This window comes from Oncorhynchus tshawytscha, linkage group LG24 (assembly GCF_018296145.1).
Source record: "Oncorhynchus tshawytscha isolate Ot180627B linkage group LG24, Otsh_v2.0, whole genome shotgun sequence".
Classification (NCBI taxonomy): Eukaryota; Metazoa; Chordata; class Actinopteri; order Salmoniformes; family Salmonidae; genus Oncorhynchus; species Oncorhynchus tshawytscha.
In genome coordinates, this window is record NC_056452.1 from 7,750,383 (window position 1) to 7,776,901 (window position 26,519).

Genomic DNA, 26,519 nt, shown 5'->3' on the forward strand with positions numbered 1-26,519 from the left:
ATACAAATAGAACTCAATTGACCAAACATTACATTTATTTCAATATGATTTAAATACTGTATAGGCCTAGATAGAGTATAGGCCTACTATATTTATTTTTTAATGCAGTCATCTTGTTTTACATTTGAAGCATCTGTTTATCATTCACTTGTTCAATTGCAAAGACTTGGCAACTGTATTTGTTGTCAACTTCGTTCCCAAGTTAACGACGGTCACAGAGAGACCGATAAACAGCTTGATTATATGTCTAGTGGAGCTCTTCTGTGTATAATGTGATGAGTAAGGGCAAAAAAAATCATCTAACAAAGCACTTAGCTGTTGAGCCTGGTCTCATAGACTGGACGTAACATAGTAAAATTAAATCCGTTTTATTTTGTTACATAAGCCAGGTGGTTACTTGAAGAAAAAAAAAACAGAAGTAGGGTGGTATAATGCAAACGTCTAGCAACCCAAAGGTTTCGAATCACAGACGACTTCAGCATTTTAGCAACTTTCATCTACTTACTACTTATTAGCTACTTTGCAACTACTTAGCATGTTAGCTAACCCCTCCTCTAAACCTAATCCTTTTAGCTAACCCCTCCTCTAAACCTAATCCTTTTAGCTAACCCCTCCTCTAAACCTAATCCTTTTAGCTAACCCCTCCTCTAAACCTAATCCTTTTAGCTAACCCCTCCTCTAAACCTAATCCTTTTAGCTAACCCCTCCTCTAAACCTTTTAGCTAACCACTCCTCTAAACCTAATCCTTTTAGCTAACCCTTCGCCTAACCTTAACCCTAACCCCTAGCCTAGCTGACGTTAGCCAGCTAGCTAGAACTCATAACATATCATAAGTTCAGCAAATTCTTAACATATTGTACATTTAGCAAATTGTAATTTGTAACATCATACAAAATGGGTGATGGACATCCACAAATGAATACATATCATACCATACTAAGTGGAGTGTCTCTGATTTATGTAAAGAATGATGCGAAATGCTACTAGACCAGGTTGAGCTGTTCCACCAGTGGTCTGAAGCAGTCGGCAAATAACCAGCGTTTTCAAGTGCAACTTTACGAACGATGGTTTTGGTAAACAGTTTGGAGATTAAACAATGCTCCTACGAAGGTTCCAATGCTGAAGTGAGCCTTAAGATGCTTTCGGGAAACCGGGCCCTGGTCTGGAGCATATGTCAAACCCCAGTCCTGGAGCGTTGAGTGTCTGCGGGTTTTCACTTTTCCTGCTGCTAGATTGGTCAATTAAGGTAATTGATTAGTTAGAGGGGAGTTCCTATGTCTAGGTCTTAATTGAACACAAATTAAAAGGAAATTACCAAAAACCAGCAGACAAACAGCCCTTCAGGAATTGAAACACCCCTGGCCTCTAGCAAGATGGCCAAGGGGCAGCGCCACTCTCACTACTCTTTGCCCTCGTTGTGGAGGTGGAAGACAGAGTAAGAACAGAATACACTATTACCACTTATTTGCAAATAAAAATCATTGTTGTACAAGACTGAATTGTCTGTAAATGTCAAGGTTCAAAGGGCGAAGTCAGTCCATGAAGTTGGACAAGATAGGGGCAAACAAAATGTAACATATTATAATGTCCATAAACATTGTGTGTAAAGCTTATCCAGCACAGGTTTAACTGTCCAAAAGAGTAAGAAAATCGTCTTCACTGAAGGAGTGGGCATTAGATGCCTGTGGATTTACAATCAGTTGTTCCATTATTGTCAAAAGACTTGAGTGATTTTTTGTCTAAATCTGGAGGGAAAGATACTGATTTCCACCATGTCAGGGGTAGAGAATGTTGACAAGACAACCAGTTGAACTTCGTTTCTAACACATAGATGTCCATTATAAAAAAGCAGAAGTCCTCATATGATTTTAATTACCCTTGTCGCTGTAGCTGTTCAGTGGGTTACCAAACAATAGTTGTCATTTGTCATTTTCACAGATTGCCTGTCTCCTAAAATGACTGTCAACAAATTACATTCACTTTCATAGAGAATAATATTCCTCTCCACGGTTGCAGTGCACAACCCACACATCTCCCCTTTCCGGTCGAGTTCACCTCCCATAATGCAGTTCAGATGGTCTTCCCTAACAAGAAGTCAGCATACTCCTTTCTGCGTAGTACGCGGTGCATTTTGAACGTGTTGGGCGAGGTGTTGGAGAAGGCCATCATTTGTTTACGCAGTTCCTTGAATGCACCCTCTGCCACCATCTGCACTCTCATTGGTCCGATGCTGCCTTTGAACCGGAACGACTTGTAGACAGCCGAGTCCTCCTGGACACACTGGTCCAACTGGTGAACAGGTGCAGGTGGGGTGTGTGTATATTTTTGTTTGTATGTGTGTGCGAGCAAGCGAGAGGGTATTTTAGAGTATGTGTGAAAGTGAGGGAGTTAGCGATTGAGAAAGAGAAGAGGGGCAAAATAGAAGATATTTCAGGAGCAATATATTATTTTCCATCGTAACCACACAACCGAAACAAGTTATGGAATACGTTCTCCAGGAATTGGCATAAAACAGAAAGAAATGTACGCGAACTCATGTTGACAGGTACTGAAATGAAACAAGTGAAACTGAACACAAAATGTTTCCCTACCTTGTAGCGTTGCTCCTCTGTCAGGTTCCTCACCCCCTTTAGCTCCACAAACACTTGATAGTGAGGATCAGAACCTCCACAAGACTCTCCTGCAACAGATACATGATGATCAACCACTGCACAAATCAAGCTGGAGCCAACATACAATATGCCATATCTTCAATGGTCTAATCCCCCTATGAGTGAACATCCAATCATACGCTTCCAGTAAAACTTCACCCCAGCATCACTACTACAAAAGCAAGTAGAGCCGTCTTACCCATTATGGCGCTCTCTGCGCAGCAGTAGTCAACTAGCTGAGCCCCGGGCCACTGGCTGATGGCTCGCTTCAGAGCCCCCAGAAACATCACCTCAGACACCTTCTCCCCCCGCACGCTCAGCATCTGACCCCGCCTACACACACAGGTCATGCACATAAACGAACACACACACACACACAGAGAGTACTTTAGAACTGTCCCACACACAGGCACAAAAACCATCCCCTCAGCATCTATCCCCATCAGAACACAGGTATTCTCACAAACCCAAGTATGTACAGATAAGGTACACACCGGATGCAGTACTGTACCTGTATTGAAATTCGACAACTGGACACTGATTGTGGAAGCCAACCACTTTTACTATATCTCCCATACGATATCTATGAGACAAAAAAAAAAAGAAGAGATATCCATGTCAAATCACATATCAGTCAACACAAATGCAGTGCTTGGATAACAACAACAGGAGCTTCAGTTAAAGGGATAGTTCACTCAAATTACAAAATGTTATATTTGTTTCCCTACCTTGTAAGCAGTCTATGGACAAGGACAGAGTGGAATCCACATGTTGTTTTTTTACACTTAGCCACTGCCATTTTTTGCCAACTTTAGCATTTTTCAAACCAAAAACCAATGGAAGTCAATGTACCCAATAATGACAAGTTTTAAATCTCATGCCCAAATCATCTTAAGGTCACTGAAAGGGATTGTGACTTTGCTCAGGAACTTGGTTTGAAGTTACATTAAAGTCTGATTCTTCATAAAACGTAATGATTTTCACAACCAAAAACCAATGGAAGTCAAAATACCTGATATTAGCATGTTTTAAAGTACAATGATGTTTTACCTGAAGAGTCCAGATGCGTTGGTGACGACCAGCTCATAGCTGTGTCCCTCCTGCACTTCCTCCATGAGAAGTGTGTGTTTCTCAGGCGTCTCCTGGTCCAAACTGGCCTCTGGGAGGAACTCACAGAACATGGAGCGAGGACACAGCAAGTACCTTCTCCGCTCCTCCTCAGGCCACAGGTTCACCCCAATCAGACCTGCAGGGGCACAGGGATGTTAACACAGAGACATAACGTAAGAGTGCAGGAACACAGAGACACATATAAAAGAGATACAGATACACACGTGTAGTACCATCTAAATTATGTTCAGTACTTGACTTGGTGCTCACTGGAGCTGAGCACTGGCACCTCAGATTCACTACTGCTTGAGCCCCTGCACCTCTTTTGCCGATTAGCTCAAAAGTATTGTGGAATTCCTGCACCTAAATATATTATTTTATTTATTTAACAAGGCAAGTCAGTTAAGAACAAATTCTTATTTACAATGCCGGCCTACCAAAAGGCCTCGTGCGGGGACCGGGTTCTGAGATTAAAAAAATATAAATAAAATATATATGACAAAACACAAATCACTACAACAGAGACAACACAGCACTACATAAAGAGAGACTTAAGACAACAACACAGCATGGTAGCAACACAACATAAAAAACAACATGGTAGCAATACAACAACATGGTACAAACATTATTGGGCACAGTCAACAGCACAAAGGTCAAGAAGGTAGAGACAACAATACATCATACAAAGCAGCCACAACTGTCAGTAAGAGTGTCCATGATCGAGTCTTTGAATGAAGAGATTGAGATCAAACTGTCCAGTTTGAGTGTTTGTTGCAGCTCGTTCCAGTCGCTAGCTGCAGCGAACTGGAAAGAGGAGCGACTCAGGGATGTGTGCGCTTTTGGAATGTGACTGGCAGAACGGGTGTTGTATGTGGTGGATGAGGGCTGCAGTAGATATCTCAGATAGAGGGGAGTGAGGCCCAGGTAGGGGGGAGTAAGAGGGTTTTATAAATAAGCATAAAATCAAATTGAATTTTATTTGTCACATACACATGGTTAGCAGATGTTAATGCGAGTGTAGCAAAATGCTTGTGCTTCTAGTTCTGATAGATTCCTTGTTAGGTATTACTGCACTAACAATACCCCAACTACCACCTAATACACACAAATCTAGAGGGGTGAATGATAATATGTACATGTAAGTATATGGATGAGCAATGGCCAAGCGGCATAGGGAAAGAGCAATAGATGGTATAAAATGCAGTATATACATGTGAATTGAGTAATGTAAGATATGTAAAATTATTAAAGTGCCATTTTTTTTATAGTGCATTGTATAAAGTGACTAGTGATCAATTTATTAAAACTGGCCAGTGATTGGGTCTCAATGTAGGCAGCAGGCTCTCGGAGTTAGTGATTGCTGTTTAGCAGTCTGATGGCCTTGAGATAGAAGCTTTTTCAGTCTCTCGGTCCCAGCTTTGATGCACCTGTACTGACCTCACCTTCTGGATGGTAGCGGTGTGAACAGGCAGTGGCTCGGGTGGTTGATGTCCTTGATTATCTTTATAGCCTTCCTGTGACATTGTGTGCTGTAGGTGTCATGGAGGGCAGGTAGTTTGCCCCTGGTGATGCATTGTGCAGACCACCACCCTCTGGAGAGCCTTGTGGTTGATGGCGGTGCAGTTGCCGTACCAGGCTGTGATACAGCCCGACAGGATGCTCTCGTTTGTGCATCTGTGAAACTTTCCACCTTCTCCACTGCTGTCCCTTCGATGTGGATAAGGGAGTGCTCCCTCTGCTCTTTCCTGAAGTCCACGATCACCACCTCTGTTTTGTTGACGTTGAGCGAGAGGTTGTTTTCCTGACACCACACTCCAAGTGCCCTCACCTCCTCCCTATAGGCTGTCTCGTCGTTGTTAGTAATCAAGCCCACTACTGTTGTGTTGTCTGCAAACTTGATGATTGAGTTGGAGGCGTGCATGGCCACACAGTTGTGGGTGAATAGGGAGTACAGGAGGGGGCTGAGCACACACCCTTGAGGGGCCCCAGTGTTGAGGATCAGCGAAGTGGAGATGTTTCCTATGTTCACCAACTGGGTCGGCCCGTCAGGAAGTCCAGGATCCAATTGTACAGGGCGGGTTGAGACCCAGGGCCACCAGCTTGTTGATGAGCTTGGAGGGTACTATGGTGTTGAATGCTGAGCTGTAGTCAATGAACAGCATTATTACATAGGTATTCCTTATGTCCAGATGGGATAGGGCAGTGTGCAGTGTGATGGCGATTGCGTTGTCTGTGGACGTGTTGGGGCGTTGTGCAAACTGAAGTGGGTCTAGGATGGCCGGAAAGGTGGAGGTGATATGATTCTTGACTAGCCTCTCAAAGCACTTCATGATGACAGAAGTGACTGCTACGGGGCGGTAGTCATTTAGTTCAGTTATCTTTGACTTCTTGGGTACAGGAACAATGGTAGCCATCTTGGAGCATGTGGGGACAACAGACTGGGATAGGGAGCAATTGAATATGTCTGTAAACACACCAGCCAGCTGGTCTGCGCATGCTTTGAGGATGCGGCTAGTCTAGGCCAGCAGCCCAGAGGGGGGTGCAGTGCTTGTTAGCGGGCCGCGACGGTGGCACTGGGTTTAGTTTGTCTGGAAGCGTGATGTTGCTGGATTTCTTTATGTAGTCCATGATTTCCTGTAGACCCTGCCACATATGTCTCGAGTCTGAGTCATTGAATTTGTGACTCCACCTTGTCCCTGTACTGGCATTTCACTTGTTTGATTGCCTTGCGGAGGGAATAGCTATATTGAGACATATTCCCAGACCTCTTTCCATGGTTAAATGTGGTGGACCGCACTTTCAGTTTTGTGCGAATGCCGCCATCCATCCACGGTTTCTGGTTAGGGTAGGTTTAAATAGTCACAACATCTCCAATGCACTTCTTTATAAAACGCACTCACCGAGTCAGCGTATAAGTTGATGTTATTCTCTGAGGCTGACCGGAACATATTCCAGTCCACGTGATCAAAACAATCTTGAAGCGTGGCTTCCAATTGGTCAGACCAGTGTTGAATGGTTCTTGTCACTGGTAGATCCTGTTTGAGTTTCTGCCTATAAGACAGAAAGAGCTAAATGGCGTCATGATCGAATTTGCAAAAGGGAGGGCGAGGGAGGGCTTTGTATGCATCGCGGAATTTAGAGTAGCAGTGGTCGAGGGTATTACGCATGCATGTAGCGCAATCAATATGCTGGTAGAATTTAGGTAGACTTGTTCTCAAATTTGCTTTGTTAAAATGCCCAGCTACAATAAATGCAGCCTCAGGATGTATGGTTTCCAGTTTGCATATAGTCCAGTGAAGTTCCTTGATGGCCGTCTTGGTGTCCGCTTGAGGGGTAATGTACACAGCTGTGGCTATAACTGACGAGAATTCTCTTGGTAGATAAAATGGCTGGCTGATTGTAAGGAATTCTAGATCAGGTGAGCAGAAGGAATTGAGTTCCTGTATGTTGTTATGATTACACCATGAGCCGTTAATCATAAAGCATATACCCCCGCCCTTCCTTTTCCCAGAGAGGTGTTTATCTCTGTCAGTGCGATGCATGGAGAAGCCCGGTAGCTGAACCGATTCTAACAACATATCCCGAGAGCCATGTTTTCGTGAAACAGAGAATGTTACAATCTCTGATGTCTCTGGAAGGCAGCCCATGCTCAAATTTCATCTACCTTGTTGTCAAGAGACTGGACATTGGATATATACTCGGGAGCGGTGTGCGTTGTGCATGTCTACGGAGCCTGGCCAGGTGGCTGCTTTGTTTGCGGCATCATTGTTTTGGATCGCCTACTGGACTTTGCTCCATTGTCCTGGGTGGTGGTCCGAACAGAGGAACCGCTTTGGGAAAATCGTATTCTTGGTCGTAATGTTGGTAAGTTGACGTTGCTCTTATATCCAATAGATATTCCCATCTGTATGTAATAAGACTTAAGATTTCCTGGGGTAACTATGTAAGAAGAAATACATAAAAAAATAAATACTGCATAGTTTTTTAAGAACTCGAAGCGAGGCGACTATCTCTGTCGGCACCATGCTGGTAATCAACCAGTCTTGCGACAGGTATACAGAGGTGACCAGTTTACAGAGGAGTATAGAGTGCAGTGATGTGTCCTATAAGGAGCAAATCTAATGGCCGAATGGTAAAGAACATCTATCTGCTCGAGAGCACCCTTACCTGCCAATCTATAAATTATGTCTCCGTAATTTAGCATGGGTAGGATGGTCATCTGAATCAGGGTTAGTTTGGCAGCTGGGGTGAAAGAGTCTAGATTTAACTTTAGCCTGCAGCTTTGATATGTGCTCAGAGAAGGAGTGTACCGTCTAGCCATACTCCCAAGTACTTGTATGAGATGACTACCTCAAGCTCTAAACCCTCAGAGATAGTACTCACACCTGTGGGGAGAGGGGCATTCTTCTTACCAAACCACGTGACCTTTGTTTTGGAGGTGTTCAAAACAAGGTTAAGGGTAGAGAAAGCTTGTTGGACACTAAGAAAGTTTTGTTGTAGAGCAATTTAACACAAAATCCGGGGAGGGGCCAGCTGAGTTTAAGACTGTATCATCTGCATATAAATGGATGGCAGAGCTTCCTACGGCCTGAGCTATGTTGTTGATGTAAATTGAGAAGAGCGTGGTGCCTAGGATCGAGCCTTGGGGTACTCACTTGGTGACAGGCAGTGGCTGAGATAGCAGATTTTCTGACTTTATACACTGCACTCTTTGAGAGAGGTAGTTAGCAAACCAGGCGGAAAACCCCTCAGAGACACCAATACTCCTTAGCCGGCCCACAAGAACGGAATGGTCTACCGATATCAAAAGCTTTGGCCACGTCAATAAAAATAGCAGCACAATATTGCTTAGAATCATGGGCAATGGTGACATCATTGATTACCTTTAAGGTTGCAGTGAAACATCCATAACCTGAGTGGAAACCAGATTGCATACCCAAGAGAATACTATAAAACAGTACTGGCATCCAAAATGAGTACCGGCACCTATTTTAGTCTAAATCAAGCACTGATTATCTTATGGTCTTTGCTATAATTTTGGCTTCAACCAACTACCACACTCGCATGAATACACATGCACATGCAAGAGGCAGACACACAGACAGGGCCACTGTTACATTGTCATTCTCAATAGATGAAGCCTGTATACTCTTGATGTCACAATGTGATGAGTCTCCTGTGCACTCACCCTCGGTGGCAGCGTAGAAGGGTGAGTAGAAGGGAATCCCCTGGCAGTAGCGCTCCCGCAGCATCTCCCCATAGATCTGATTAGATCCAGAGTCCACAGCCAGCACCAGGTTGAGCTGGGGCCAGAGGCGCCGCACGATGCCCACAAAGCCCTGCTGGAAGTGGGTCCGGAGCTGGGTGGCGCGCTCCGGGTCTGGCTTCATCTGGCCCTCCAGGCTGGCCCTCACCCCTGGCTCCAGGGTCAGAGCAGGGCTGACTCGACCCAGCTTGATGTCCTCCACCAGCTCCTGCCAACGCTCCTGGGGGAGGGGGGCGGACAGAAGATGGCATTATCAAATATAAATAATTACACAGTAATAAGAGTGCTGCAATGGAGGTTTATCCTATGTGCTCTTTACATAAGAGTATAACTATACAGTATTTACACAATACAGTAAACCAGCTTTCCCAATCCTGGTATGTGTGTTCATCTCTAGCTACAGTACCTGGAGGGCACTGAAGGCATAAAAGACAGTGGAGGCGAAGTTGGACTCCAGGGTGCCCACGCTGGGGTCTTTGAGGGCAAAGAGGAGGTGCAGGTAGAGGGTGTCTCTCTCACTGGGCACCTGGAAGGGAGGTTGGCACCATAATTACAGTAATATAGAAGTGTGTTCAAGTTCAAAAAGACACAATGATAACTTTTGTTTCCCTGTTAATCGTAGTAGCATATTTACACTTTACAAATTTGAAAAACATGTTTTCAGTGACAACAGCATTCTGTTTCTTCCGCCGTTATGCCCTTGAGCAAGGCACGGACCTCTTGTTTATTAGAAATGAAACGGAGGAAAACGGAAAAGACATACAGCATGAACCTTAATAACAAAAGCGTTTTCCTTTCCATTGCAAAACGTTTTGCTGCAGCGTGCCCTTATGAACACAACCCTGGTGCCAACCCTACCTGGAAGGCCGGTGCGGGTGTGGTGTATAGGTTGAGCATGTGGCGGGACGAAGCCGGGGTGGAGGAGTTAGGCCCAATGGGGATGCCTGCCTCAGACTGGCGAAAGGTGGGCGAGTAGAAGAGCTTGGTGGTGCGCTGGAGGCTGTCGCTGGCCGGGAACGCACGCCGCATGGCATCCAGACACACAGCCACGCCCTGGGGTGGAGGAACACACACACACACACACACACACACACAGTGAGAGTGTCAAGAACACACAAACATAGTCATGACCAAAATAAAATGGTCATCCTCTCTTCCTATAAGCACAGTATTTACAATTGGATAGGTGAAGTAATGGTAGCTAAGGAAAATTGTCATTGGGGCTAATAGGGAGCATTTCCACTGACTGACCTGTAGGAAGAACTCTGTGTTGGTGTCTTTGGTGCTCAGCAGCATGGCGCTGGCCCCAGATGTACCCGATGTCATGGCTAAGATAAGGGGTTTCTCAGCTATGAGGACCTTCTCTTCTCCAGCCGCCACTCGCGTCACCAGCTCACGATAGTGCTCATACGTCGTCACCGGGTGACGTGTACGAAAGGCCTCACAGTCTGAGGACACAGAACATTGTCTGAATTGTACACTGAACAAAAAATATAAAAAAGCATCAATGAATTTTTTTTTTTACAGTTCAGTTAGTTCATATAAGGAAATCAGTAAATGTAAATAAATTCATTAGGCGCTAATCTATGGATTTCACGACTGGGAATACATTTATGCCACGCATTATCATGAAACATGAGGTGATGGCACCAGAATGGGCTTCAGGATTTCGTCACAGTAACTCGGTGCATTCAAATTGCCATCGATAAAATGCAATTGGTGTTCGTTGTCCTTATCGTACGCCTGACCGTACACCTGACCATACTATAACCCCGTGTTATGTTCGAGACCACTTCAATCGAGACCGATTCAAGACCAAGACTGGAGCAAACCGAATGACCGATGTCAATCTTCTGTGAGCTGCTCCATCCCAAAACCAGTTGAGCGCTGCACACGCTTGCTGCCTGCAGATGATATTCTGCTGAAACTAGGCTGTGTGTGCGGTGCCCATGTGAATATATTTCACGTGCTTTACGACTGTGTAGGGTACTTTGTGCATGATTTCTCTATTGTACTACATAATTGATAAGTCATATACATCTACTCCACTACTTTGATACGCATCAGTAGGGATTAAGAAGTGAGTATAAGCAATGCCCACTGGGAAAAAAAATGCCCACTACACCACTGGCCCTTTGTGTTTTATAAAAAGAGAAGATAATACACAACACAGAGGACGAGAGTTCAATAGAGTACTAAAGGTCAAGAGGACTAAAAGTCAATAGAGTTCTAATGATCCATGGAAAGTGTTTTTTCTGTAATGGGGGATTAATGATCAATGGGTCAGAGACATGGGAGGAGTTTCACTCAGGGACTCATAGCTATATTGCAAGTTCTCATTCGTCCAAATTGTTTATACATTGAGCCTGAAATAGCATACTTGTTATTTGGCCATTGGCCCAGTTGTATTGCAAGGAATTCTAATTGATCAACCACAGGCTAGGGCTGGGTTATAAAACTACATCCCGTGCCTTTGTTCTGTGGAGAGAATCACTAAGGACAGGGGAGAATGAACATCTACCTCTCAGCATAACATCTATGATTTGTCCTCTTTGAATAACCCTATTTTCTTCCCCCTGATTTGCTTTGGGGTCTGTGTTATTGAAGAGTAACAACTGCTAACAATATTAATGTTTCAAGAAAGGAGTTTATATATATTTGGCCTGGCGAATCGGTTTTATGCGCTGACTGAATGGAAGCTGAGAATTATACGGTTTTTTTTAACTCTAGATGGTCTGGGCAAGAAACTATGAGTCCTCACTGTCCGCGAAAGATAGAGTACAAATGTATCCAACACAGAGACAAGACCAAGACTCTCAATATGAGACCCAATACCGCTTGGTCTCGAGTAATACAACACAAAAAAAAGCCATATCTCAGACTGGCCAATAAAAAGAAAAGATTAAGATGGGCAGAAGAACACAGACACTGGACAGAGATATGGCTTTTTCTTTGCAACTCTGCCTAGAAGGCCAGCATCCCAGAGTTGTATCTTCACTGTTGACGTTGAGACTGGTGTTTTGCGGTTACTATTTAATGAAACTGCCAGTTGAGGACTTGTGAGGCATCTGTTTCTCAAACTAGACACTAATGTACTTGTCCTATTGCTCAGTTGTGCACCGGGGCCTCCCACTCTTTCTATTCTGGTTAGAGCCAGTTTGCGCTGTTCTGTGAAGGGAGTAGTACAGTGTTGTATGAGATCTTCAGTTTTTTGGCAACTTCTCACATGGAATAGCCTTCATTTCTCAGAACAAGGATAGACTGACAAGTTTCAGAAGAAGGTTATTTGTTTCTGGCCATTTTGAGCCTGTAATTGAATCCACAAATGCTGATGCTCCAGATACTCAACTAGGTCTAAAGAAAGCCAGTTTTATTGCTTCTTTAATCAAGACAACAGTTTTCAGCTGTGCTAACATAATTGCAAAAGGGTTTTCTAATGATCAATTAGCCTTTTAAAATGATGAACTTGGATTGGCTAACACAATGTGCCATTGGAACACAGGAGTGATGGTTGCTGATTATGGGCCTCTGTACGCCTATGTAGATATTCCATAAAAAATCTGCTGTTTCCAGCTACAATAGTCATTTACAACATTAACAATGTGTATACTGTATTTCTGATCAATTTGAGGTTATTCAAAAACAAGGACATTTCTAAGTGACCCCAAACTTGAACGGTTGTGTACCTTTAATGCCTATTGATGAAGGTATCTTCCATATCAACGAGAATTAATAATAAAAGGTTAAATTACTACACACCTTTAGCAGTCTTTGCCTTTAGGGTTAGCTCCATGTTGCAGCACGTGTTTATGGAAGACAAACGGAAGACCGAGGCGACCACTTATGCTAATTAGCTATCTAGCATTACCATCTAGCATGCTCCGAACACCTGTGTGTAACAGAAGGAGGCCGCCCAAAATATATTGTAACTGAAAAATACTGGTCGCCTGAAACTGTGATAAAGCGGGTTAAAACAGTCTACACTTAAGAGTATGTTTTGCATTTGTGAAATTATTTCATTTTGATGTGATATAAAAAAGGGCTTTATTTCTAGAATCGTATAGCAATCGAGAATCCATTAACGTTTAGATGGAGTATTTGAATGGCTCTGGCAGCCAAAACAGTCTACCTCTGGAAAAACAAACGCCTTTGCAGGCTGTACGATTTTAGCCTACTTATGCCGCGATATTGCCTTCTCAGACCAAATTTCCACGTCGTAGACAAATTCTTAGGTTGTAAACAATTGTCAGACGTCTTGGCTCGTTCACTGTGACATGGTCGAAGTCTGCAAATTAAGTACCGGTACATGCGGTCGTAGGCTCCGACAAAGTGTCAGAACCTTTTTGCCTTTATTGTGTAATGTGGTTGGTGTTGCGAGTCGATCCGAGAAGGGTGAAATTGCGGCTTGCAAGTCAGGGCACTCCTGCATGTGGGCATTCTTGCAGGAACCTCTCTTTATACTTCGATTGGTCGATTTTTATGCTAGGACAGGAAGAAGCCATTGCCACTCCAATACAGTAGGTGGTGTTAATCCACAATAACGATGGGGGCCAGCTGCTGATGAATTCCACAGAAGAATGGGCGGGGCGACAATGGTAGCTAGCTAGCCATACACCGGTAGACAGTGTCCTTCGCCTCTCGGGCACTGTTTTCTGTTAACGACAGCGAGGGAAGGTGTTCAGCATGCGGGAGCAAAGGAACATGTGTGCTAGCTTAGCCAGCTAGTACGGTACACAGCAGGTGGAAGGTGGGGGCTAGGGCGAAAACTGTGCCTGACAGGCAGGGGCTAGGGCCACACCATTTGTTAACTAGCACGGTAGCTAGCACACAGTGTCGCCCTAGCCCCCGCCAGTCAGGCACAGTTTTCTCCGGTATGTACGAGAAGGGGGTGACACTGTTTGCTAGCTAGAAAGTTAGCACACATGTCGCTAACAAGCAAGCTAGCTAGTTAGTTAGCACACGGTGTCGCCCTAGCCCCCTGCCTGTCAGGCACGGTTTTCTCAGGTACACAGGAGGCGGGGCGATAACGTGTGCTAACAAGCAAGCTAGCTAGTTAGCGAGCACACAGTGTCACCCCCAGCTTGTCAGACATTGTTTTCTCCGGTACAACACGGTGTGCTCGCTAGCTAGTTATAACAAGGTGTCACTCCCGCCTGCTGTGCTAGCGGGAGGCGGGGACGACCGGTAGACAGTTTCCTTCACCACTCCTTCCCTACTGTCAGGCAGATACAGGAATGCCCACATGCAGGAACGCCCTTGCAGGCTGCAGATCCCAGTGACTATATTATTAAAGTGACTATGTATAGATAACTTAATATCTATGCACAGTCACTGGAATAACTCTACCTACATGTACATATTACCTCAATTAAGCAGTGCCACCGCACATTGACTCTGTACTAGAGGTCTACCGATTAATCGGAATGGCCGATTAATTAGGGCCGATTTTAAGTTTTCATAACAATTGGAAATCGGTATTTTTGGGTGCCGATTTTTTTATACCTTCATTTAACTAGGCAAGTCAATTAAGAACACATTCTTATTTTCAATGACGGCCTAGGAACGGTGGGTTAACTGCCTTGTTCAGGGGCAGAACGACAGATTATCACCTTGTCAGCTCCGGGGACCCAATCTTGCAACCTTACAGTTAACTAGTCCAACGCTCTAACCACCTGCCTCTCATTGCACTCCACGAGTAGCCTGCCTGTTATGCGAATGCAGTACAAGCCAAGGTAAGTTGCTAGCTAGAATTAAACTTGTCTTATAAAAATCAATCAATCATAATGACTAGTTATAACTACACATGGTTGATGATATTACTAGTTTATCTAGCGTGTCCTGCATGCATATAATCGATGGGGCATGATTTAACAAAAGTGCATTTGTGAAAAAAGCACAATCGTTGGACGACTGTACCTAACCATAAACACCAATGCCTTTCTTAAAATCAATACACAGAAGTATATATTTTTAAACCTGCATATTTAGCTAAAAGAAATCCAGGTTAGCAGGCAATATTAACCAGGTGAAATTGTGTCACTTCTCTTGTGTTCATTGCACGCAGAGTCAGGGTAATATATGCAACATTTTGGGCAGCCTGGCTCATTGCGAACTAATTTGCCAGAATTTTACGTAATTATGACATAACATTGAAGGTTGTGCAATGTAACAAGAATATTTAGACTTAGGGATGCCACCCGTTAGATAAAATACCGAACGGTTCCGTATTTGACTGAAAGAATAAACGGTTTGTTTTCGAAATGATAGTTTTGACCATATTAATGCAGTTTGGTCTCCTACCCCGGGTGTTGTGGCCCCTAGCAGTGTATGAGGTTCCAATCTCAACAGTGGAGAAGATGGAAAGAGGAGTCACAGGCTACTTAAAGAAGAAGTGGCTCGGAGTTCCACGATGCCTTACCACTATAGGCCTCTATGGAGATGGTGTCCTCAAGCTGCTCCTCACCAGTCTAACAGAGGAATTCAAGTGTGCAAAAACCAGGCTCCAGATGACACTGAATGAATCTCGAGACCCAGTGGTGAGCAACAATGCGCTGACCTTGGCAACTGGGTGCAAATGGAGGCCAGGAAAAGCAGTCCAGGAGGCAACAGCAGCCCTCAGACATGCTGACATTGTGGGTCATGTTCAGCAAGGGAGAGGAGGCCTTGGGCTAACTAGCCATGCTGTTTGGAGTAAGGCCACTGCACCAGAGCGGCGGAAGATGGCAGTGCAGGAAGTACGCCATCAGGAGGAGGCTGCAAGTTGGGCCAAGGCAGTCTCTCTTGCCAAACAGGGACAGTGGACTCGATGGGACAGTGTGGAGAAGAGGAAGATCAGCTGGAAGGATCTGTGGGCCATGGAAGCGAGGCGGTTGAGCTTTTCCATCAGAGCAACATATGACGTTCTTCCAACACCAGTTAATCTTCACCAATGGTATGGTGAAGATCCGGACTGTGCCCTCTGTTCCATGCCAGCCAACCTCAAAGGGTGTAAAACAAGCCTCACACAAGGACGCTACACTTGGCGTCACAACCAAGTCCTTAAAAATCTTGCGTCCGCCCTGGAGGACAAGCGAGCTGCCACCCCCCTACCACCCCCAGCAGCATCACACCCCTTACGGACGACCTTTGTCTACGAAGGGGCTAAACCACTGAAGAGCGGCTCTACACCATTGGAGCGAGACCAGCTGCGCTTGGCCCGCGACTGGAAAATGCTAGCTGACATTGGCCGGCAACTTGTGTTTCCTCTGGAGATCGCAACCACCACCCTAAGACCTGACATGGTGCTCTGGTCCCGTTCGCTCAACAAGGTCTTCATCATTGAGCTCACAGTACCCTGGCAGGACTCAGTAGATGAGGCTTATGAGCGAAAACATCTGTCGAAACAGCTGCCGAAGCACGGCATCATGGCTGGAACACAGAAGTCCGACCAGTGGAGGTGGGCTGCAGAGGTTTTGTGGCAACATCTACAACCAGACTGCTTAGAGACCTGGGAATTAAGGGCCAGAGCCAGCGTTCGGCAATCAAAGCTGTATCGGAGGCGGCAGAAGGCAGCAGTCAGTGGCTCTGGATGAAGAGGAAAGACCCCAGCTGGGCCCGAAGTGAGAGGGCCAGGAGGTATTGCGGTCAACAATGCTTGACTCAGGGAGGAGGATGCCCCTGCCATTCATAGTCCCATGGGATGTTGGCTATCAACAACAAGGCAACTCCTATGACTAATTTGGAATGGGACGCAAGCGTAGGATTGATCACCCTGTCGCTGGCCGCCTTTGGGGAGGGTGTATAGTGTGAAAGGCCGAAACACCCTAGGAACCAAAAGGTACACTACTGACGATGCACTCCCCAAATTTTACCAGGCTCACTGTTCATGAACTCTTGGAAGTGCTTGCACAAAGGATAGTAACATCTCATCCTGTGTTCTTGGAATCTGAATATGACTATTTCTGTGTGTTATTATGTTAAAATTAAGTCTATGATATGATAGAGTAGTCTGACTGAGCGATGGTAGGCAGCAGCAGGCTCGTAAGCATTCATTCAAACAGCACTTTCATGCGTTTTGCCAGCAGCTTTTCGCAAGCACTGCGCTGTTTATAACTTCAAGCCTATCAGCCTAATGGCTGGTGTAACCGATGTGAAATGGCTAGCTAGTTAGCGGGGTGCGCGCTAATAGCGTTTCAAACGTCACTCGCTCTGAGATTTGGAGCGATGGGTAATGCTGCTTCGAGTGTGGCTGTTGTCGATGTGTTCCTGGTTCGAGCCCAGGTTGGGGCGAGGAGAGGGACGGAAGCTATACTGTTACACTGTTACACATACTATAGTGCCTATAAGAACATCCAATAGTCAAAGATATATGAAATACAAATGGTATAGAGAGAAATAGTCCTATAAATACTATATTAACTACAACCTAAAACCTCTTCCCTTGGAATATTGAAGTCTCATGTTAAAAGGAACCACCAACTTTCATATGTTCTCATGTTCTGAGCAAGGAACTCAAACGTTAGCTTTTTTACATAGCACATATTGCACATTTACTTCTCCAACACTTAGTTTTTGCATTATTTAAACCAAATTGAACATGTTTCATTATTTATTTGAGGCTAAATGGATTTTTATTGATGTATTATATTAAGTTAAAATAAGTGTTCATTCAGTATTGTTGTAATTGTCATTATTACAAATCAAATTAAAAAATGTAAATATATACAGTGGGGCAAAAAAGTATTTAGTCAGCCACCAATTGTGCAAGTTCTCCCACTTAAAAATATGAGAGGCCTGTCATTTTCATCATAGGTACACTTTAACTATGACAGACAAAATGAGGGGAAAAATCCAGAAAATCACATTGTAGGATTTTTAATGAATTTATTTGCAAATTATGGTGGAAAATAAGTATTTGGTCACCTACAAACAAGCAAGATTTCTGGCTCTCACAGACCTGTAACTTCTTCTTTGAGGCTCCTCTTAATTAAAAAGATGAGGCCTGTAATTTTCATATATATATATATATTTTTTTTAAATCGGCATCGGCTTTTTTTGGTCCTCCAATAATCAGGATCGGCGTTGAGGCTCTGCATCTGTCCTCGTGCTCCTAGACCTTAGTGCTGCTTTTGATACCATCGATCAGCACATTCTTTTGGAGAGATTGGAAACCCAAATTGGTCTACACAGACAAGTTCTAGCCTGGTTTAGATCTTATCTGTCGGAAAGATATCAGTTTGTCTCTGTGAATGGTTTGTCCTCTGACAAATCAACTGTAAATTCTGGTGTTCCTCAAGGTTCCGTTTTAGGACCACTATTGTTTTCACTATATATTTTACCTCTTGGGGATGTCATTCGAAAACATAATGTTAACTTTCACTGCTATGCGGATGACACACAGCTGTACATTTCAATGAAACATGGTGAAGCCCCAAAATTGCCCTCGCTAGAAGCATGTGTTTCAGACATAAGAAAGTGGATGGCTGCAAACTTTCTACTTTTAAACTCGGACAAAACAGAGATGCTTGTTCTAGGTCCCAAGAAACAAAGAGATCTTCTGTTGAATCAATTAATCTTAATGGTTGTACAGTTGTCTCAAATAAAACTGAAGGACCTCGGCGTTACTCTGGACCCTGATCTCTCTTTTGAAGAACATATCAAGACTGTTTCAAGGACAGCTTTTTTCCATCTACATAACATTGCAAAAATCAGAAACTTTCTGTCCAAAAAGGATGCAGAAAAATTAATCCATGCTTTTGTCACTTCTAGGTTAGACTACTGTAATGCTCTACTTTCCGGCTACCCATATAAAGCACTAAATAAAACTTCAATTAGTGCTAAATACGGCTGCTAGAATCCTGACTAGAACCAAAAAAATGTATCATATTACTCCAGTGCTAGCCTCCCTACACTGGCTTCCTGTCAAGGCAAGGGCTAATTTCAAGGTTTTACTGCTAACCTACAAAGCATTACATGGGCTTGCTCCTACCTATCTCTCTGATTTGGTCCTGCCGTACATACCTACACGTACGCTACGGTCACAAGACGCATGCCTCCTAATTGTCCCTAGAATTTCTAAGCAAACAGCTGGAGGCAGGGCTTTCTCCTATAGAGCTCAAATTTTATGGAATGGTCTGCCTACCCATGTGAGAGACGCAAACTCTGTCTCAACCTTTAAGTCTTTACTGTAGACTCATCACTTCAGTGGGTCATATGATTGAGTGTAGTCTGGCCCAGGAGTGTGAAGGTGAACGGAAAGGCTCTGGAGCAACAAACCGCCCTTGCTGTCTCTGCCTGGCCGGTTCCCCTCTTTCCACTGGGATTCTCTGCCTCTAACCGTATTACAGGGGCTGAGTCACTGGCTTACTAGGGCCCTTTCATACCGTCCCTCGGAGGGGTGCGTCACTTGAGTGGGTTGAGTCACTGATGTGATCTTCCTGTCTGGGTTGGCGCCCCCCCTTGGGTTTTGCCGTGGCGGAGATCTTTGTGGGCTATACTCGGTCTTGTCTCAGGATGGTAAGTTGGTGGTTGAAGATATCCCTCTAGTGGTGTGGGGGCTGTGCTTTGGCAAAGGGGGTGGGGTTATATCCTTCCTGTTTGGCCCTGTCCGGGTGTATCATCGGATGGGGCCACAGTGTCTCCTGACCCCTCCTGTCTCAGTAGTTTATGTGTCAGGGGGCTAGGGTCAGTTTGTTATATCTGGAGTACTTCTCCTGTCCTATCCGATGTCCTGTGTGAATTTAAGTATGCTCTCTCTAATTTTCTTTTTCGTTCTCTCTCTCTCTCGGAGGAGGACCTGAGCCCTAGGACCATGCCTCAGGACTACCTGACATGATGACTCCTTGCTGTCCCCAGTCCACCTGGCCGTGCTGCTGCTCCAGTTTCAACTGTTCTGCCTGTGATTATTATTATTTGACCATGCTGGTCATTTATGAACATTTGAACATCTTGGCCATGTTCTGTTATAATCTCCACCCAGCACAGCCAGAAGAGGACTGGCCACCCCACATAGCCTGGTTCCTCTCTAGGTTTCTTCCTAGGTTTTGGCCTTTCTAGGGAGTTTTTCCTAGCCACCGTGCTTCTACACCTGCATTGCTTACCGTTTGGAGTTTTAGGCTGGGTTTCTGTACAGCACTTTGAGATATCAGCTGATGTACGAAGGGCTATATAAATACATTTGATAAGAAAAATCATAATCGGTCGACCTCTACTCTGTAGATGTACACCCTGTACATAGCCTCACTATTGTTATTTTACTGCTGCTCTTTAATTTGTTACTTTTATTTTCCTTTAAACCGCATTGTTGGTTAAGGACTTGTAAGTAAGTATTTCACTGTAAGGTGAATTTGATTTGATTTTTATTTGACTGCAGCCAACATCTGCAGGAACCCCTTTTTATACTTTGATTTTATATGCACCCTGGCCCCCGCGCCTCCCATTGGTTCCTTCATGAACAACTCCGCCTAGAATCTCTGGTGGTCTAGTGGTTAGGATTTTGGCGCCCTCGCCGCCGTGGCCCGGGTTCGATTCCCGGTCAGGGAACCACTCTTTTGGCTCGCCCGGCATTGGCGCAGCGGTCTAAGGCACTACATCTCAGTGCAAGAGGCGTCACTGTAGTCTCTGGTTCCCGTGATGGAGAGTCCCATAGGGCGGTGCACAATTGGCCCAGTGTTGTCCACGTTTGGACGGGGTAGTCCGTCATTGCAAATAAGAATTTGTTCTTAACTGACTTGTCTAGTTAAATTAAGGTTATATTAAAAAATATGTATGTACAACCCCTCCTAGAGCATCCCATTGGTTCATGCATTAGCACCCCATTTGGATTCTGCATGAACCCAGAGTCCTGCTAGCTAGATACCGATAGTCAGTGGTCCCGTCTGCCGAACACCTGCCCTCACAAGTCGTTAACAGAACTGCAGGAAAACAGTGCCCGACAGGCAGGGGGGAAGGACACTGTCTAAGCTAAGGTTGCAAAGGGTTGGAAACTTTTCAGAAATGTTCCATGGGAAGTTAAGCCCGGGATGCACAGTGCATTCTTCCATCATATGTTCAGGCTGTGCTGCTCATGCATTGAATCTGCTCCTCAAGAACATCATGGCACTGAAAACAATGGATACACTACAAGAGAGCCAAGGAAATGGTTAGGTATGTGAAGAGTCACCAAGTTATAGCAGCAATCTACCTCACCAAGCAAAGTGAGAAGAATAAAAACACCACATTGAAGCTGCCCAGCAACACCAGTTGAGGTGGTGTTGTCATCATGTTTGACAGTCTCCTGGAGGGGAAGGAGTCTCCAAGAAATGGCCATATCACAGTCTGCCGATATGGACAGCCGCATCAAGAGGATCCTCCTGGATGATGTATTTTGGGAGAAAGTGGTAAGCAGCCTGAAACTCCTGAAACCTATAGCAGTAGCAATTGCACGGATTGAGGGAGACAATGCCATTCTGTCTGATGTTCAGACTCTGCTTGCAGATGTAAGAGAAGAAATCTGTACTGCCCTGCCCACTTCACTGTTGCTCCAAGCAGAGGAAACTGCAGTTCTAAAATACATCAAAAAGCGTGAACACTTCTGCCTGCAGCCCATACACACCTCAGTGTACATGTTGGACCCCAAGTATGCTGGCAAGAGCATCCTGGTGGAATGGACTTTGTGGATCTGAGGCCCTTTCCCCTATTGCCTCCACCATCTTCCAAATCCCACCAACATCAGCCGCCTCAGAGGGCAACTGGTCCTTGTTTGGGAACACACACACCAAAGCACATAACAGGCTGACCAATACAAGGGTAGAAAATTGGTGGCCATCCAGGCAAATTTGAGTCTTTTTGCGCCCGACAACGAGCTATCCTCAACAAGGTAGGAAAGTAACTGTGAAGATGAGGCCTCAGAGTCTGATGTTCAAAAATTGGACATTGAGGAAGTCCAGGGAGAAGACATGGAAGCCTGAGAGGAAGACAACCAAAGCTTTAGTTTCTAGACTGTCATTTCACAGATGTATATTGAAAATGTTATTGGGAGATGCGATGGATAATGGGGGATCATTCAATATTCCCTTTCTTTTGTTGTTCAGTGAAAACATCCCATGTGAAGTCAACTCATTTAATTAAAGTTCAATTTGTAACTAAATGTTTTTATTTCTATTGGAAGGATTTAATCATTTCCAATTATGTCTACTTGTGATAAGGTAAAATGTTTCTGTTTCTGTCTCCATATGAAATGGTAAATATATCCAATGCAAAAAACATCTACATTTAAATGGTATTAATATTCATTTGCATTTATTTCCAATAATTCCCATATATTCCCGTTAATTCCCACCTCTGAGTATTTCCCAAAATGTGCAGGCCTACCGGTCACACCCACCTAGCGGGAGGCTGGTGCAACACTGTGTGCTAACTAGCTTGATAGTTAGCTAGCTAAAAAACAGTCAATCCCGCCACCTGCCTGCTGTGAACTGGAGTCCTCTTTAGGACTAGCTGACAAAGCTAACACACAGTGACGTTTGCTTACAGCCTGCCAAACACCTTCCCTCGCTGTTGTTAACAGAACTGCGGGAAAACAGTGCCCGACAGACGGGGTATATTTTTAAATTAGGGCAAGCAGGAGGCTGGGATGCTCCAGTACAGTAGGTGGCGTTAATGCACAATAATGTAACGTTGGATGTATCCATTGCCCCACCCCTTCATCTGAGGGGTTCATCCGCAGCTGGCATCCAACGTTGTGCATTAACGCCACCTACTGTACTTGAGCGCCCCTGTCTCACGCCTGTCCCAAGTTAAAAATGGACCAATTAGAAGTATAAAGAGGGCAGATGCAGGAATGCCCAGAAGTGCGGTGCAAATGCACCCTTTTCTGAGCTGCTGGCACATGCACAAATCAAATACACTGCTGCAGTTGACGTAGCCTATATCGGCTGACCAGTCTCGCAAACCAATCGCAGAATGTGACTGCAGAACTGACACAAATCCTACTACCTGGCCAGGTTGGTTGCTAGTACGATTTGCGTCAGTTCTGCCGTCAACCAACCTGGCCAGATGGCAGAACTCACGTAAATCGTACTATCTGGCCTGGTTGGTATCAATTTAATTTGGTAACATCAAGACGTAATCGTAAAAGACTGAATCCGATTTACTGTCTGAAAAGGCTTTAGTAATGGTAGGCTCATCTAAACTACATTTAAAAGACTACATTCTTGGGCTAGCCTACATCATGCAATTTGAGGAAACGTGATGTGAGTTATCGCAAGCATGTCATCAGAACGTAGAGGCAGTCAATCACTTAGCAAAAAGTTACATCACTGGCATAATGACCTTACATCACAAGCTTTTGCTGAGGTCGAATATGCTGAGAGCAGAACGTGCACGGTCATTGGTGGGCTATATTGTGCAAGTGAACAAATGTGCATTATTATGCAAGTGTCTTATAATAACGTGGAATGATTACCTTTGATTGAGCTAAAATCATACTGCTTTCCATAACATGTGTCAGCGTTCTTGCGCAGGCGCTTTAGAAGAGTTTCCTCTTGAACTTGCCGTATATTCAGCGTATCGGCTTCCAGTTTCCCTCTTTGCCGCTTACCCAGCCAACCCACAACCTTCACGGCAAAATACTGGCTTAGCAGACTGCTCAAAGTCCGGTTCTCTCCTTTCACTTTCGAGCTTAGGTCCCTCCAAAGCAGCGCCATTCCACCCAGAGACAGGACTCCAAGCACACTGGGCAAAGGACGCATCATCCCGAGGAGCTCTGTTACACAAGGTGGAAAGCACAGAATCGGTCACGCGAGAGCGCTGTTGGTCTACACACATCCAAAACAACCAGTCGATAAACATGATCAATCTACATACGTCAGAAATAGCAATAGGCTGTTCGTATTCCATTAAGTTGTTTTTGAACATAGACTAAGAAGTTATTTTCCCACCAGGAACAGGAAGTTTAATGAACAAATCTTTAAAACGGGCTATTACCATGGAAGCGCACATACATCACCGCTAGGCTATCAGTTCAGTAGTCAAAGCAATGGTTCACTTCAAATATTCATAATATAGCTTACCAAGACTTTGTCCAGTGGCTATAATAATGGAGAGAATTGTAATGACTAATGCACAACGAATACATTTCGACCGCCCTAATATAGTCATCGAACTGATCAACTCATAAATCATTTCAAAATAAGATAAAAAGGTTTTCGTTCACGTTAAAGCTGTCAATTTGTTAACTTTAACGAATGGAAAAGCATTGTCTAGTCCGTTAACTAAGTTTAAAACATGAGGATTCTTCACTTTGTAAGATGTTTTAAAGCAAGAATTTCACTTCCTTGTTTCGACCGGTCACCAAAGATGTTCTATTATATAGACAAGATGGTCGAGTGGCCACTAACAATGGATATACATTTCGTCAAAGATAGAAGGGAGGCGAGATCAGATGGGACCATTCTAGCAAAGATTTGTTATATCTAAACTATCTGTGATTCTAGCCAATGAGAGGGCAGATACGCATGTCAGGCACAACTGCAATATAGTCTTTTTTTTTTAAGTTGCCGAAATGCCACGGTCGTCCACGTATGTCAGTGCATTCGTAACAACCTAACATTTACGACACTTATATTAGATAAAATAAGCCTCACATAGCAAATTAGTAATTACATTTTTTGTTGACAAAAATTCCTCACTTCATGGTCTTATTTGTGTAGATGAATTTTGGGCGGAGTATACCCCTCTCGCTTCGCCTCTTCCTCTCTGCTGATTCTTCTTCTTCTTCTTTAAAGTTTATTGGCAGACTACAACATATAAACTGTTTTGCCGCCACCTACTGTACTGGGTAATGAACGAGCAAATAAAACAATCCATTGCTGGTAAAAGGCGGAGAAAAGGACATGCAAATACAAACATAGACACATCCCACTCCTTCAGTCACAGTCCAATCCAATCTACATCTGAACGGCAGCAAATGTCTCTCCACTTACTCTGTCTTACTACTTATGGCTGCTTTTCAACCAGTGCTTGCAGTGTTCGTGTTGGTTGGATTCTAGGTGTCAAAACATGGCTGTTTGAAGGTTAAATGACGAGACAAAGGCACCTGGAGAGACATCGGACCCCAGCCCAGCAGTCACAGCAGGAACTTCTGGGTTCCTGACATTCACCTCCTCCGTGGTGTCAGCAGGAAACCTGGCCTCAGGGCAATGCCTAGCATTTGAGATGTAAACTTGATCCCCCCCCATTTAGTATGATATGTTACGTTATATTACATTACAAATGGATTAGTGGTCGTACGATATCATAGGAATTGGAGGTAGAGGTCTTTTCGTATCCCAAAATTGAGATCCGAATGTAACGGATGTGAAATAGCTAGCTAGTTAGCGGTGGTGCGCGCTAAATAGCGTTTCGATCGGTGACATCACTTGCTCTGAGACCTTGAAGTAGTGGTTCCCCTTGCTCTGCAAGGGCCACGGCTTTTGTGGAGCGATGGGTAACGATGCTTCATGGGTGACTTTTGTTGATGTGTGCAGAGGGTCCCTGGTTCGCGCCCGGGTATGGGCGAGGGGACAGTTATACTGTTACACGAACCTTATTGGATCTGTAAAATTCCCATCCGAGACTGACAGCAACCAGTCATTTTCACCCCAAAATCAATACCTATCCGATTTAGATCTGAGGTATACCAGATCCCAGTGGCAATTTTAGCATGTAAATCTTGGTGGGGCAATCAACATATATCTTTTTTTTTACATGCATGCCTGCATTAATTGGACTATAACAGTGCCCACAAACTGTTAGGGCCTACATAAAGCTGTGCCAACAGCAGAGCTTTCCTTTCAGCACCATGGAGTGAATCCTTACCACTTCTACACCTGGCTATCAGCGGAGCTTAGTCTGGCAGCAAAACAGTTCATTCAGCCACATTTCCTGCTTTTTTTAAAAGCATAGCTGACATGGCTGACTTTCTTCAACAAATGTGGTTACTCCTGACTCCCTGTGGATAAGAACTTCTTTCTCCTTCAATAATAATGAACGCCAAAATGAGTTTGGACTTTTGAACCATACACAAACATTATTACATTTATGTTCAGTAAATTCATAATGTTTATTCTTATATCATTAACACTTTGCGCTAAGTAAAAGCAAGTATAAGCAAATGAGCTGTGACGAGGTAGGCCTATTCGTTCAGCACTTTCAAAATGGACAACGACAGAAATTCAGATAGATGTAGTTTGGATAAATTCAGCAAGATGTTGAGGCCTTAACTTTACTCTTCTTTAAGTCACCACAGAGAGAGCGAGAGAGAGAGTAAGAGAGAGAGAGACTCGGTTAGCCTACCATTTGAAGTTTTTTATTAGGCCTATGTGGTCTAAAAAGGAAGGAAAATACAATCATGAGGATCCACTATTATGTACAATATACCAAGGCACAGATAGCGCATTGCGCAAACACAACAACCCTTGCAATATCAACTGAAATTACATGGGTTTATTACTGAACTTTTTGTTGAAAACAAATATTTGAACGGGAATAG

The 26,519-nt window shown here is 44.2% G+C and overlaps 1 protein-coding gene across 3 annotated transcripts; it reads right to left on the reverse strand.

Moving 5' to 3' along the window:
• Positions 1–352: 352 nt before the first annotated feature.
• On the reverse strand, positions 353–24,747 carry ghdc (GH3 domain containing). Of its 3 annotated transcripts, none has more exons than XM_024386974.2 (11): positions 24,653–24,747; positions 23,454–23,753; positions 10,283–10,479; positions 9,890–10,084; positions 9,438–9,557; positions 8,954–9,251; positions 3,703–3,898; positions 3,164–3,235; positions 2,852–2,985; positions 2,593–2,681; positions 353–2,290 (listed from the first exon to the last, which is right to left on the reverse strand). In XM_024386974.2, exons 2-11 carry the CDS (start codon positions 23,740–23,742, stop codon positions 2,072–2,074), a joined length of 1,809 nt encoding a protein of 602 aa, XP_024242742.1. In that variant the 5' UTR covers positions 23,743–23,753; positions 24,653–24,747; the 3' UTR covers positions 353–2,071. The 3 variants fall into 3 exon arrangements, with proteins under 3 accessions (XP_024242742.1, XP_024242743.1, XP_024242741.1); XM_024386975.2 differs by having other exon boundaries at positions 24,679–24,699; XM_024386973.2 differs by lacking the exon at positions 24,653–24,747 and adding an exon at positions 24,061–24,378.
• Positions 24,748–26,519: the final 1,772 nt, after the last annotated feature.

What these genes read in the sequence shown, in the direction of transcription:
- ghdc (XM_024386973.2), bottom strand. Translation starts at nt 24,172, where the DNA reads ATGATTTATGAGTTGATCAGTTCGATGACTATATTAGGGCGGTCGAAA. An exon ending in TGATTTTAGCTCAATCAAAG is followed by an intron (nt 10,480 to 23,453) that starts GTAATCATTCCA and finishes CTGTGTCCTCAG; the next exon opens with ACTGTGAGGCCTTTCGTACA. An exon ending in CGCAGAGAGCGCCATAATGG is followed by an intron (nt 2,682 to 2,851) that starts GTAAGACGGCTC and finishes TATCTGTTGCAG; the next exon opens with GAGAGTCTTGTGGAGGTTCT.